The sequence below is a fragment of the Moschus berezovskii genome, chromosome 1, assembly GCF_049115385.1.
Source record: "Moschus berezovskii isolate FMDL1 chromosome 1, NW_MosBer_1.0, whole genome shotgun sequence".
NCBI classification, from domain to species: domain Eukaryota; kingdom Metazoa; phylum Chordata; class Mammalia; order Artiodactyla; family Moschidae; genus Moschus; species Moschus berezovskii.
In genome coordinates, this window is record NC_142460.1 from 145,449,501 (window position 1) to 145,465,346 (window position 15,846).

The 15,846-nt window shown below is 40.3% G+C and overlaps 1 protein-coding gene across 6 annotated transcripts in view; it reads left to right on the forward strand.

The window, feature by feature from the left end:
• Positions 1-4,613: 4,613 nt before the first annotated feature.
• Positions 4,614-15,846, forward strand: part of LOC129546801 (phospholipid scramblase 2) — a 29,132-nt gene continuing 17,899 nt past the window's right edge. Inside the window, exons 1-4 of one of the 6 annotated variants that reach the window (XM_055412148.2) lie at positions 4,616-4,754; positions 4,957-5,127; positions 12,875-12,914; positions 15,565-15,606. In XM_055412148.2, the coding sequence (XP_055268123.2) occupies positions 12,902-12,914; positions 15,565-15,606 (55 nt within the window). In that variant the 5' untranslated portion in view covers positions 4,616-4,754; positions 4,957-5,127; positions 12,875-12,901. Of the gene's footprint in view, positions 4,755-4,956; positions 5,128-8,018; positions 9,200-12,874; positions 12,915-15,564; positions 15,607-15,846 lie in introns of those variants that run through there. The other 5 variants (XM_055412138.2, XM_055412121.2, XM_055412130.2 and 2 more) reach the window with 5 other exon arrangements.

Here is a 15,846-nt window from a genome sequence, read left to right on the forward strand (position 1 = left end):
AGTTCAGTTCAGTCGCTCAGTCGTGTCCGACTCTTTGCGACACCATGAATCACAGCATCCCAGGCCTCCCTGTCCAGCACCAACTCCCGGAGTTCACTCAAACTCATGTCCATCGAGTCGGTGATGCCATCCAGCCATCTCATTCTCTGTCATCCCCGTCTCCTCCCGCCCCCAATCCCTCCCAGCATCAGACTCTTTTCCAGTATAAATATGCCCAATTCATCCATCAATGAACATTTAAGTTGCTTCCATGTCTTGGCTATCATAAATAATGTTGCAATAATCATAGAGCGCATGATTTTTGATTTAGTGTTTTCATTTTATTCAAATATCCAGAAGTGGAATTGTTACATTGAACAAATTTCTATCTTTCATTTTCTGAAGAATCTCTATATGCTTTCCATAGCAGCTATACCAATTTACCAGGTGTTAGGTGTCGGGAGCCGGCAAGAGAGACCCCGCCCATGACAAGGTCTTGGCTTGAGGAGCTGACACGCAAGGCCGTCCAGACCCCCAGGGATTTCTCAGGGCCGCCCCATCATCTACTCCTGGGCCTCTGTCTTTTCTTCTTCTGATGCTTGGTAGTCCTCTGTGCTTTCTAAGAATTCTGACTCCTGCTCAAGTATCCCCCTTGAAGCCTTTGCATGGCAACAATACAGTCCCTGAGGGTGTATGGGCCCTATAAACAGGCCAGGAATGAAGAAAATATTTTTACACAGAACATCCTAACCCTTTTGGCCCTGTTGGGGTTATAAATGTCATTTTAGAATTTGGAATGCTCAAGACTGCACAAGGTGCCCTGGCATAAAACTAAGTCTGCGAACAATAGGCCTAAACACTCCACAATCAAAATAGATACAAAGCCTTTCACGAGTTTAGAAGGGCCCCTTAGAGTGAGATCTGGAGGGAGCTCATGAGACTCTTGGCCCTCAAGGTCACATAACAGTGCTTGCTGATATGTCTCCCTGCCCCCTGTTCATGGTGTGCCTGGGAGTACATTAGAAGAAAACATAGAGAAAAAGGTTGATAACAAAATGAATAAGCATATAGTATTAGTGTAGAAAATTGTCTCTACAGATGTATGGGGGTAGAGCCCAAAAATAGATACCATGCTACCTAGGAGTCACAAAGTTTGCCTAGAACTGAGGCTCCCAAGATAAGGCTTGCTGTGAAAAGAAGAGAAGCGAAAAGCAAAGGAGAAAAGGAAAGATATAAGCATCTGAATGCAGTGTTCCAAAGAATATCAAGGAGAGATAACAAAGCCTTCCTCAGCGATCAATGCAAAGAAATAGAGGAAAAAAACAAAATAGGAAAAACAAGAGATCTTTTCAAGAAAATTAGAGATATCAAGGGAACATTTCATGCAAAGATGGGCTCGATAAAGGACAGAAATGGTATGGACCTAACAGAAGCAGAAGATATTAAGAAGAGGTGGCAAGAATACACAGAAGAACTGTACAAAAAAGATCTTCATGTCCAAGATAATCACGATGGCGTGATCACTCACCTGGAGCCAGACATCTTGGAATGTGAAGGCAAGTGGGCATTAGAAAGCATCACTATGAACAAAGCTAGTGGAGGTGATGGAATTCCAACTGAGCTACTTCAAACCCTGAGAAATGATGCTGTGAAAGTGCTGCACTCAATATGCCAGCAAATTTGGAAAACTCAGCAGTGGCCACAGAACTGGAAAAGGTCAGTCTTCAATCCAATCCCAAAGAAAGGGAATGCCAAAGAATGCTCAAACTACTGCACAACTGCACTCATCTCACACGCTAGTAAAGTCATGCTCAAAATTCTCCAAGCCAGTCTTCAGCAGTATGTGAACCGTGAACTCCCAGATGTTCAAGCAGGTTTTAGAAAAGGCAGAGGAACCAGAGATCAAATTGCCAACATCCGCTGGATCATGGAGAAAGCAAGAGAGTTCCAGAAAAACATCTATTTCTGCTTCATTGACTATGCCAAAGCCTTTGACTGTGTCGATCACAATAAACTGTGGAACATTCTGAAAGAGATAAGAATACCAGACCATCTGACCTGCCTCTTGAGAAACCTGTATGCAGGTCAGGAAGCAACAGTCAGAACTGTACATGGAACAACAGACTGCTTCCAAATAGGAAAAGGAGTGCGTCAAGGTTGTATATTGTCACCCTACTTACTTAACTTCTATGCAGAGTACATCATGAGGAACGCTGGGCTGGAAGAAGCACAAGCTGGAATCAAGATTGCTGGGAGAAATATCAATAACCTTAGATATGCAGATGACACCACCCTTATGGCAGAAAGTGAAGAGGAACTCAAAAGCCTCTTGATGAAAGTGAAAGAGGAGAGTGAAAATGTTGGCTTGAAGCTCAACATTCAGAAAACAAAGATCATGGCATCTGGTCCCATCCCTTCATGGGAAATAGATGGGGAAACAGTGGAAACAGTGCCAGACTTTATTTATTTGGGCTCCAAAATTACTGCAGATGCTGATTGCAGCCAGGAAATTAAAAGATGTTTACTCCTTGGAAGGAAAGTTATGACCAACCTAGACAATATATTAAAAAGCAGAGACATTACTTTGCCAACCAAGGTCCGTCTAGTCAAGGCTATGGTTTTTCCCGTGATCATGTATGGATGTGAGAGTTGGACTGTGAAGAAAGCTGATCACTGAAGAATTAATGCTTTTGAACTGTGGTGTTGGAGAAGACCCTTGAGAGTCCCTTGTACTGCAAGGAGATCCAACCAGTCCATTCTAAAGGAGATCAATCCTGGGTGTTCATTGGAAGGACTGATGCTAAAGCTGAAACTGCAATACTTTGGCCACCTCATGCGACGAGTTGACTCACTGGAAAAGACTCTGATGCTAGGAAGGATTGGGGGTGGGAGGAGATGGGGACAACAGAGAACGAGATGGCTGGATTGTATCACCGACTTGATGTACATGAGTTTGAGTGTACTCCGGGAGTTGGTGATGGACAGGGAGGCCTGGCGTGCTGTGATTCATGGGGTTGCAAAGAGTCGGACACGACTGAACGACTGAACTGAACTGAACTGAATAGTTTTTAGTTGACTGATACACAAATAAAGCCATTTCTCTTGGCTTGTGGCCTTGATGTCTCAAGAGCCCATTGTTTAAGAGTTATGCGTAAAGGTACTGACTGTTCTAGAAGATGGTCTATGACTGCATTCCTGGCACAATTTTATCACGACAATCCCTCTTCCCTTTTTAGTATTGCTGGTTTTAGGGTATATAAGCACTGATGTAAAAAAAATAAAGCAATCTTGATTCCGCACTCAACCAATACTCAACTCGCTTTCTTTTCTTTCTTTTCTCGCTGACACCGCTCATCCTGAGGGTTTCCCTGGACTCTCCCGAGGCTGGACCCTGGCAGTGAGGTATTATCTCACTGCCATTTAAATTGACATTTCCTTGATGATTAGCGATGCTGAACATCTTTTCATGTGTCTGTTGGTCATCTGTATGTCTTCCTCAGAAAAAAGGCTATTCAAGTCCTCTGCTCATTTTTTAAATCAGATTGGGTTTTTTATATTAAATATATGTGCTCTTTATATATTTTGGATATTAACCCCTGATCAGATATATCATTTGTAAATATATTCTCCATTTTAGTAGGTTGACTTTCATTTTATTGAAGGTTTCCTCCTCTGGCAAAGACTTTCTAGTCTGATGAAGTCCCACTTATTTTTCCTTTAGTTTCCCCGGTCCAAGGAGACAGATAAAAAATACTGCTAAGACTGATGTCAAAGAGCATACTGCCTATATTTTCTTCCAGGACTTCTACTATTTCAGGGCTTACAGTTGACTCTAATACATTTTGAATTTATTTATTGTATATGGTACACGAAAGTAGTCCATTTTCACTCTTTTGCATGGACTAGTCAGTTTTCCCAACATTGTTTATTAAAGAGATTGTATTCTCCCCTCTGTATACTTTTCAGTACTTTATCATACATTAATTGAAAATGTAAATATGGGTTTATTTCTGGGCTCTATTCTGTTCCAATGATTGAAAAACAACAATGAATCTTTCATTTCAACAAATATTTTCTTAGTGGGCCTGTTTGCTAGTAGGAGCGCCGTAAACAGCAAACATTCTAAAGGACCTGGCTGGTTGGGCTCTTCAAAGGAGTTAAACGTCATTTAGCGGAAAGAGAGAGACAGAGAGACAGGAGCAGAGAGCTAAACAGAAAAAGGTTTGTCTAAAGATAAACAAACTCGACTCGTTGCCATGTGTACTCTTTACTGCCCTCTGCTCCCCGGCTGGAAAGCGACGGGACTCGAAGGGACAGAGGTCGGGCAAGACAACAGGAAAGGAAACTCCGCACCCAGAGGTCCCCCGGAGGCGGCCACTCCCTGTTAATGACTTTCTAACTTCCCAGCTGATTTCGACCTCCCAGTTCCTCGCGGCCCTGAACCTCAGGACCCAGGTTTCTGGAGCCTCTCTAGGGGAAAGGAAAGTAACCGAGGGCCTCTCCTCGCCGCAGCCGGGCGTCGGTCCAGCCCCCAGGTCTCGCGCAGAGACGCGGAAGTGCCCAAGTGGGGAAGAGGGCGAGAGCCCCTTTGTTACCCAGAATTTAGGAAACGAAACTAGAAACCACCTACGTCTCGGAAGCCTCGGTAACTCCAGCCAAAGTTGTGTGTAAGGAGCACGCTCGATCACCAAGCGTTGGAAGCAGAGCACCGGCCCCGCGCCCGCTTCCCCGAGCTCCTCTCACCGCAGCGAGCGCCGCCGCAGCCGGGCCGACAGGTGGGCGGGCAGCCGGCGCGGGCGGCGCGGGTTCCCGGCGGCGGAGGGGCGCTGGGGGCACTTGCGAGCGAGGGGCGCGAGGGCCGGCGGGTTGCGTTTGCGCTGAGATCGGGGGTAGAGGGTGGGGGCTAGGGCCCCAGCGGGCTAGGAAAGCGACCGCCGAAGCTGAGCGGCGTCTGAGCCCGGGGCCCGGCCGTCGCAGTCCCATCCTGGCCAGTCTCAGAATCTTTCCAAGGTCAAGGTATTTCCTGCCTGAAACCGCCTAGTAGGTTCGAATTAGCTTAGTCCATCTCTTAACGACGCGGAGCGGCGCTGGATCATGACCAGAACCTGGACTCAAGGGTTATCTGCCAGCATTTGAGGGAAATCAAAGGTACGATTAATAGAGCCTGCTAGCTGTCTTTGAACAGGAGGTATGAATTAGGATTGTGCCTGGAGCCAAAACTATGCTAGGCATCCTGAAACATAGGAAGAATTGCCAAGACAGGTGGTTTATCACGTAGAAGGTAAAGTAGGAATCCACCTGCCTGACTTGAACTTGTCTCTACTACTTGATATCTGTGGACTCCTGGGCACTTTCCTTCTACACATTCCTTTCTTGGCTCATATCTGAAATTGGGTAACGATCAAAAGTTACAAGAGTTAGAGTATGATGTATAACTCTGGCACTGCAGAATATACTCAGTAACGTTAGATTTATTACTTTTAATATCTGACCAAGCCCCTGCTTCTCCAGGCTCACTGTCTGGTTCCCATGTGGTTTATTTAGACAGCTATTCCAGCAAGTCCTGGCACAGCCACTTCCCAGTTCCAGGAACAGGCAGGCAGTATTTCTCTTAGTTTAGCAATCTGAGATACATGTAGGTGTTACTTGCTTAGTGGGAAGTATCAAGCGATTCAGGATACCCTTGTTCCTCTTGGAACTTTCTCAACAATAGAACTTTCTCTTAATAGCACCCTGGCAAGTATTAGGATTGTAGAGCTTTGAACACTGAACAAGCACAAAGAAATGGAAAATAAATGGAAAGGGAAATGAGTAGGTTTCTGCAGTTGGATAGAAGTATCAGATAAGATGTCTGAGTCACAGGTTAGCCAACCGTCACATCTGATTGGCAAGTATTCTTTCTGACTGAAGGGAGTGAAATAATACTGAACACACTGCTGAATCAATCAACAAGCACCAATTAAGTGTCTTGTCCTGACAGTCCATGTGCTGGCTTTGGAGAGTTTAGAGAGACAGAAAACCTATAAGAACTGCTCCCTGTCCACCTCTCCATCCTCGTCTAATGATCTGTCCTTCTTTGTTCTGCCACCCACAGATCTTCATAACCTTGAATGAGCCAAGCTCTCTCACTCCAGCCACAGGACTTCTACCCATACAGTTACCCCTGCCTGAATGCCTCGCCCCAGCCAACACACACATACACACACACACACACACACACACACACACACCCCTAGCCTGGTCGATTTTAAACTGCCTTTGACTTTTTGACAACCCACCACCACCATCTAAATTAGTGCCCCCATAACTTTTTATAGAGCCATTATTTTTATTCATAATACTAGTATTTGTAATAATATATTGTTAATTGTCCGTCATTTTGTCCTAGTGATTGTTTTAGTGCCTTCCATGCTCTGTGCCTTCAAGCAATATTCCTGGAATACAGGCACAAACTTTATACTGAGTGAATATTTACAGACATATATATATTATATATATATATGAATGTATATATGTGTGTATGCTCTTGCATTTTCTTTCATAGTGCTAACTTTAAAAACCAAAGCATTGTAGTTCAGCAGTGCTAACTACTATGTTTACATTTTTCAAATTTTGAAAATAAGTATTTAAAAGAAAAACTCTTGCCTTTCCTAGTAAAAACAAATAGCCAGGAGTAAATCTGAAATTCACGCTACCCACCTTACATAAGAAAGATACCATAAAGATAGTCTTTTAACAAATTTCACTGGAACTTGGCAATTTGGGAGAATGATGACAAAGGAAATGAATCATGAATCATTTGTGTGAGCTAGACAGTGAGCTATATAACATTAAGTAACTATCTGGGCTTAGTTTCCTCATTTGTAATCTTTCCATACTTTGTTTCTTCATTTATAAGAAGGAAAGGAAACAAAACAAATTTGTGAGGGAGCTATTAGTTGTCAGGGAAAGGTTTTTGAGGATTAATAAAGCAACCAAACTAGGATAACTAACATAAAGATTAGTTTATGTGTCTTTGGTCTCTTTGGTTTAGTTGTTAGTTTTGTAGGACACTTGACCACCTGTCAGATGGCCCCAGTTGATGTAATGCCCATGATTTTCTTCAAGGTTTACTGTTAAATGCAATTCCATTGTGGTTCTAAGCATATTTGTTTTCATTTCTTGAATTTAAAATACCACAGTGGTATTGTATAGATGGGGTTCTTCCCTGGTGGCTCAGTGTTAAAGAATCTGCAAGCTAAATGCAGGAGATGCAGATTTGATCCCTGAGTTGGGAAGATCCCCTGGAGAAGGAAATGGCAACCCACTCCAGGATTCTTGCCTGGAAATCCCGTGGACAGAGGAGCCCGGTGGGCTGCAGTCCGTGGGACTGCAAAGGAATCGGACATGGCTTAGTGATTAAAAAACAAAACAAATTTTATAGATAGACTCCCTCTCATTAGGTTCCTTGCATTGATAACAGCCTCAGCCATCCCACTTCTGTCCCATCTTGGATGCACATGTTCTGATGTACTCAAATCCACACCAACATCTTGGCTACCTGTTTGTGTGAACCAGCCCATCTGTGTTTGCTCTGTTTGCCCTTTACTAAAACTTCAGTTCAACAGATGAAATGCTTTGTCCTTAGATGTTAACCTTTTTAAATGTGTGAATTTTACCTACAAACATAAGCTGAGCAACATGGAAATTGCTTGATTTGTGACTTACCTCAGCAAGTACTGAATTCTCCATACCTCTGTGTGATTCCTCACCTCCCCCTTAGTCTAGTATCTCATTTTCACTTAATAAGAGGTTGCTGCTGCTGCTGCTAAGTCACTTCAGTCGTGTCCGACTCTGTGCGACCCCACAGACGGAAGCCCACCAGGCTCCCCCTTCCCTGGGATTCTCCAGGCAAGAACACTGGAGTGGGTTGCCATTTTCTTCTCCAATGTGTGAAAGTGAAAAGTGAAAGTGAAGTCTCTCAGTCGTGTCCGACCCTTAGCGACCCCACAGACTGCAGCCCACCAGGCTCCTCCATCCATGGGGATTTCTAGGCAAGAGTACTTTAGTGGCTTGCCATTGCCTTCTCCTCATAAGAAGTTAAGGATACAGAATTCTGGGATTGTGGTTAGAGCAGTAATGTTTTCCTAAAATAATAACACATATTCCCATCCTGGGACTTGGAAAAAAATATTAACTGGCTTGGTTTTAGGCAATTAAGAAGTGGATTTGGATAAGTAATCCAAATCTAGTTAATGCCTAGTTTTTGGCATAGTAGTTTTAAAATCTTTTAAAAATTAGGGATATTTACCCTTTGAATTGCAGGTCATACTTTAATAATTTCTTAAATATTAATATTCACAATAAGATAGAAACTTCAGAACCCCAAGAGATGGGTCAAAGGGTTTCCTGGAATATGAATTGTGGGAACATAACTGTATATATGACCTGCACTATTTCTCCTTCTCCCTGGTAGGAGAGGTTTATGATTAATATCCCAGAGCACCAATAGAATAGGTCTGATAGAATAAATCTGACAGAGATATGCTTATATGTGTATAGTGTATGATGCTTTAATTTCCTCAGATGCTCTCATTTAACAGGTTAGGAGTGTGCAGTAATCCAATTATAATTTGAAGTTCTGTATTTGTCCCTAAGCAGTTATGATTCCAGTGGTACAATATATAATATGATTTCATTAGAAATCTTTTTCTACTACTACAAGATAAATATGATTTTCTTGGAAGTCTTTCTGTGATTTGTTTCTTACTAGGAACAGTGGAAGACATTATTTAAAAGTTATATTGAATTAATTAACTAATTAATTCGTCCAGAACACACAGCACAGTCATTTCCAAAGCTGAGTGATGTTTTATCTTGTAATAGACCCATTACGTTTGAGAAAACCAAAAGAACCTTAAAACAGCAAAGGATACCATACAGGGATGAACATGGGGGGATGTCTTTAGCCCACAAATATGTTGTTCTACCTGGCACACACACAGGTTCCACTGTTACTTCACATTTTGTACCAGAGTTTATGACATACCATTTTTCCTGCTTGAGATATTATGAAATTGGAGGCCTGGCGTGCTGTGATTCATGGGGTCACAAAGAGTCGGACACGACTGAGTGACTGAAGTGAACTGAACTGAACAGGAAATTGAGGACCCAGATTTTGTTCTGTCGTCGTTTTACCAGCAGATACTCATCCTCACAAAGCTATAGGTTAAGACTCAAGGTAATGTGACCTGGTAGGAAGGGAACATGTAAATATGAGCAAATTAACTCTGAGTCTATTTAGTTTCCCTTCCTTGGATTTCTGTGTAAGGAGGGAATTATCTCTGGCTTCATGAAAGGTAAACACCCTTATATTCATAGTACTCATTTGGCAAGGATTTGGGAACTTATTTCTCTGTTATTTAGAAGCCTCCACCTATTCCCAATGTGATGCACAGCATTCGTGTATAAATTTCCTCTCTTTTTAGCACATTCTTTATTTCTGACTGACACTGGATTTCCCAGAATCAAACAACAAAATGATAAGAATTACAATGTAAATTAAAACAATTATTTTCCATTTCAAATGGATAGACTTGCCCTCCAGAAACAATGATTTTTTTTTTACTAATTCAGTGATTTTTCACATGAAAATAAATTATTTAATTCTAAAAATAACATCTCCAGGTATTATTTAGGATTTTTCCTTGAATTGAGTTTCCTTCTGGCCTTTTAGGAAAGGGAAGAATGACTGAACCAGTACTTCCTTAAAATTACGTAGTTGATTAAAGAGCCATATAACATTTTAAAAAAAACTAATCACACTTATAAAGTGATCCTAGGAGAAACAGTGGTAAAGTAAAAACTGAGCTGTTTAGTCTAGTGTGTTAATTAAGGGATACTACCCATTTCTACTCCAGAATTTGTTAGGTTTTAAATTTTTATATATGTTAAAGAACTCTTAGTACATTTGAAGATAATGAGTATGAATTTTAATATACACTCTTTGATCACAGAAATGAGTGTTGACAAAAGTAATCTTGGCTTACTGTATATAAAAATTTAGTCTTCTTTTTGTAGTTCTTCATGTAATGGAACATAAAACTCTAATATGGCCTTTGAAAACTTTTGGCATACATTTGTTACATGTGTTTCTTAGTTTATTGTTCACTGTTCTAGAAAAACTGCAGAAAAACATAAGATGTTAATTTTTTTGTTGTTGTTCTTTTGGCATGAAGGGGTCCATAGCAATTGGTTTCTGACCAGTTAATGCTAACAGGGGGTAATTATTGTTCTAAGAAAATCCAAAAAGTCAACACTGCAACAAGAAACATATTTTTTAAATTTATTCCAAGGCCACGAAAACCCATTACTGAACTTCTTGAGTATATATAATTAAGAGGTGACTGTAATTGGAATATATTTAAGAGCTTTGCTGTATTATTACAATTTATGCTTATGACAGGCAATGACAAATCAATAATTTGGAAGAGGAGAGGAAGGATGTGGTTTCTTCTTGGGAACAACAGATTTTAGTTAAGGATATGGAAGGATCAGTCTAGTTGAATCGCTCAGTCGTGTCCGACCCTCTGCGACCCCATGAATCACAGCACGCCAGGCCTCCCTGTCCATCACCAACTCCCGGAGTTCACTCAAACTCATGTCCACAGAGTCGGTGATGCCATCCAGCCATCTCATTCTCTGTCGTCCCCTTCTCCTCCCGCCCTCAACCTTTCCCAGCATCTGAGTCTTTTCCAGTGAGTCAACTCATCACATGAGGTGGCCAAAGTACTGCAGTTTCAGCTTTAGCATCAGTGCTTCCAATGAACACCCAGGATTGATCTCCTTTAGAATGGACTGGTTGGATCTCCTTACAGTCCAAGGGACTCTCAAGAGTCTTCTCCAACACTACAGTTCAAAAGCATCAATTCTTCGGCGATCAGCTTTCTTCACAGTCCAACTCTCACATCCATACATGACCACGGGAAAAACCATAGCCTTGACTAGACGGACCTTGGTTGGCAAAGTAAAGTCTCTGCTTTTTAATATACTATCAAGGTTGGTCATAACTTTCCTTCCAAGGAGCAAGCGTCTTTTAATTTCATGGCTGCAATCAGCATCTGCAGTGATTTTGGAGCCCAAAAATATAAAGTCTGACACTGTTTCCACTGTTTTTCCATCTATTTCCCATAAAGTGATGGGACCAGATGCCATGATCTTTGTTTTCTGAATGTTGAGCTTCAAGCCAACCTTTTCACTCTCCTCTTTCACTTTCATCAAGAGGCTTTTGAGTTCCTCTTCACTTTCTGACATAAGGCTAGTGTCATCTGCATATCTGAGGTTATTGATATTTCTCCCAGCAATCTTGATCCCAGCTTGTGCTTCTTCCACCTCAGCGTTCCTCATGATGTACTCTGCATATACGTTAAATAAGCAAGGTGCCAATATACAGCCTTGACGTACTCCTTTTCCTATTTGGAACCAGTCTGTTGTTCCATGTACAGTTCTGACTGTTGCTTCCTGACCTGCATACAGGTTTCTCAAGAGGCAGGTCAGGTGGTGTGGTATTCCCATCTCTTTCAGAATGTTCCACAGTTTATTGTGATCGACACAGTCAAAGGCTTTGGCATAGTCAATGAAGCAGAAATAGATGTTTTTCTGGAACTCTCTTGCTTTCTCCATGATGCAGCGGATGTTGGCAGTTTGATTTCTGGTGCCTCTGCCTTTTCTAAAACCAGCTTGAACATCTGGGAGTTCACGGTTCACATATTTCTGAAGCCTGGCTTGGAGAATTTTGAGCATGACTTTACTAGCGTGTGAGATGAGTGCAATTGTGCGGTAGTTTGAGCATTCTTTGGCATTGCCATTCTTTGGGATTGGAATGAAGACTGACCTTTTCCAGTCCTGTGGCCACTGCTGAGTTTTCCAAATTTGCTGGCATATTGAGTGCAGCACTTTCACAGCATCATCTTTCAAGATTTGAAATAGCTCAACTGGAATTCCATCACCTCCACTAGCTTTGTTCGTAGTGATGCTTTCTAAGGCCCACTTGCCTTCACATTCCAAGATGTCTGGCTCTAGGTCAGTGATCACGTTATCGGAAGGATCAGTTGACTTTTATTTATCATTTAGGGTAACAGAGTAGTTGGAGTTGTTAAAGGGGCAGCAAAGACTGGAGAGGGCCTGGAAAAGGCTGAGCTGATTCATATTAGTGTGCACGTCCCAGATGAAACAGTCAAGTAGCAAGTTTTTGCCTAATGTGTTAGTTATAATTAACATGCATTCAGGGGTTGGGATTTAAGGTGGAGAGATGGAAAAAATAGTGACTAGGTAATAGTGGAAAGACTAGCATGTGATCAAGTCAAAAGAAGACAAAAACAGCTTCTACAACCTCTGAGTGTACGTTTTTAGGCTAAAAATCATTTATTGATATACAAACAGGGGGTCAGGCCTTCTCAAATTTGCTGTTCAAGCTGGGCAGAAAATATCCTCAGGGCCTGGGATTTCTGGAGATATCTGCAATAGTGTGACCTGATAGCTAACCTTTCTCCTTTTCATGCTGGACCACAGCTGGAGCCCAGCACTGTGGCTTAGTCCTGGATTGCACGCTCCCTGTAGGTTGTGTAGGTTGGAAGGCTCAAGTTTTTAACTGGAGAGCCTTGGGCTCACAGTTTCTTTTCTGTCTTTCTTCCTCTTTGGACCCTCTCCTCCCAAGATTTTTAGAAATCGTTCACCATCCTGGACTGACCCACAATTTCTAAAATCCTACTCAGAAACACAGCAGTGGGAAACAGAGTCAAGACCACAGGGTTCAAATGACCAGATTCTCAATGGTTAGATGAATACAGGACTATCTTGTGTGTATATAGTTTCCGGGTATCCTTTTACATATATTTGACCTATGTATTTATGTCAGGTCTTCTTTTTCAGAACTGTGTAAATCATGGACAAGCAAAGTAAGTAATCTAAGTGTTTATTTTCCTCCTATAATATTAAATCTCTTGTTAATGTATTATTTGTCAAAATGTTTTATTCAGTTTCTGAAAGAATAGAATTTGGTTTGTGTTGTTTATGTTCCAGAACCCTCAGTCTGGGGCAGTGTTTTGACTATAGAGAAAATGTACACAAATATCCACTACCACTAACTTTCCCTTTAAAAATAAAAAAGCCTTAGATAAACCTATGAAATCTTAGGCTTAAAAAAATAAAATCTTAGGCTTACTGAAAAATATATAATTTAATATTACACTTCATCTGAATCAGGTTTCCCTTTTCTTTGTACATTTTATATACAAAAAAAAGGACTATTCAAGTCATATTCTTTAACAAACAATGGATTTAATATGCCAGGGCATTGTAACAAAATGCTCAGATATATCCCTAATATATATATCATAAAATACACATTTGAATAGGTTTAAATAAATATGTCTTTATTTTATAGCTTTTTTTTCCTCAAGAAAATTCTAAGTAAGATGAGTATTGGCCAAACATGTAATAAAAGAATTTGTCTTTTAAAAAATCTAAGTTTCTAAAGAGAGAAAAATCAAATGGGAAAAAATATTCTGTCTTCAGAAGGATCTCTATTCTCTATCTTTACTTAGATAACTGAAGAGATGTTTATCTACCACAATGCCAGCCTTGCTACATATATCAGATCCTCTTTAGGGCCAGAAACCTTGACTTTCTTTCACAACGTTTCATGGTTTTTCTTAATATATGCTATATTAATTAACAATACTAAAAACTTTCAAAATGTAAACTCATAATATTAAGCTATTTTCCTTGCTGTAAGCTTTAAGATGCTTCAAATAACTTAAAAAAGGTCATAATTACCTTTTAACTCTTCAGCTACATATATCCAAATGTATGAATTTGTGTGTACATGTGTACATAAGTAGAATGTATATGTGTGTGTGTGTGTGTATATATATATATATATATACTGATACAGAGAGCAATAAAATAACTTGTTGATGATATGAAAGTCCTATGATTCTTTAAGTTATTCTAAGTTGCATTGCAGAAATGCATCCATAATTCATTTGCTCTTTGATCTACTTGAAAACTTGCCCATTCACTTATTGTTTTTCTTTGTATAACTTCCCCCTGGAATTCCTGAAAGTGGGATTGTTGCTCTAATACTGAAACCCCAGAGATTATAGCCTCCTAATTTCTTAAATCTGTCAGCTCCTCGATTTGTGTGTGTATTTACTGTTGTTCAAACAGCAATACCTGGTAAGAAGTGCCAAAATGTGACATACCATTTAAGGATGGGTCTATAAGTCACACTTATAGTGTGTTTTCCTTGAGATCTGTTGAGTCTTACCCTGTGAGGGGGCTGTGGGCAGAGTCTGAAGAGCTAGAGAACTGGAATTGGCCCACTCACCTGAAGCCGAGACAAAAATAGAAGAGATGGTTAGGACAAAATGACTTGTGATATTGCAGCGATGTGTGATAATATGGGGTATGCTGTGGTCCGTATGGGGAAAAGCTCTAACTCAAGTAGAGGATTTTCTGTTGCCTGAATTTGCACAGTATCCATTGACTCCATTCAGCTGAAGTTATTATGAAACCAATAATGGGGAGAAAAAGGGGGTAGGAGTGGGGCATAACCCAGTCTTCCTGTGAAATCACATGACTTGAGTAGTCTTTCAAGGCACATGATAGAGAAATATACAGGAAATGTGTCAGATTGAAAGTTTGGCCAACTTTTTCTTCTACATTCATGCTATGTCCCCATTATTCAAAAATAAACTATTTTGAATTTACAGTTAATAAGCCATAGGAAAGAAAGGAGAACATTGCATAAATGGAGTGTCTACTAGACCATAAATTCCATAAAGGCAGAGCCAGTGTAGCCATGCTAGTAAATACTTATTTATACTTATACTTATTTTCTGGCCAAGGTGGTTGCTAAAGGAATGACTAGACAAATGCAAATCTGAAGAAATAAGAAACTGAAAAATTTGTACATACATTGAGATTATTCAAAACACACTGATTAGCAGATAGCAAAATGTCATATGTTTATTTATTGTAATTAACTCAGTTATGATTTTTGTCAGTCAAAATCAGTCAAATACTGGGAATTTCCTATGGTACAAACTTAATGGGGTAGTTTCAGAGTAAGCTTTAAAAGGATATTTAAATACTGAAATACATGTATAATTTTAAATATTTAAAACATAATTCTTATAGCAACAATTATAGATAAGCTTTAAAATCACCTATAATCCTTCCATTACCAAACCCACATCCAACTAGTGTCATTTCTCCACAGTCTATATGTGGTTTTAAAACAATCTGTTTTTTCCTCATAACAAAATCAAAATATGGAAGAGAACACTCATCAAACTTTTTTGAGAAATAGAAATTCGGTTCCAGTAACTTAGCTGCCTGTTTTATTCAAAGAGAATTTGTTTGAACCAGGATTCTACTGCAAATTACCTTTGATAACAGGCGCCACTTTTGTTAAGTGAAGAATCCACACTGTTTCAATACAACACGAGAGCATGTAAATGAAACTATTGAAGAACTATGCATTTTTCTGATATGTATATATATTTTTAAAAAGATACATGTTTACCTTTTGTTGAATTACAGATGTGCAAATGAATGCTCCACACCCAGGAACAAATTTAACAGGTGAGTATCCCCTTGAATATCCATCAGCAGCATTCCCAGGTAAACATTGGCTTAAAGAATAAAAACGGAGAAGGCAATGGCAAACCACTCCAGTACTCTTGCCTAGAAAATCCCATGGATGGAGGAGCCTTGGTAGGCTGCAGTCCATGGTATGGTCGCTATGAGTCGGACACAACTGAGCAACTTCACTTTCACTTTTCACTTTCACACATTGGAGAAGGAAATGGCAACCCACTCCAG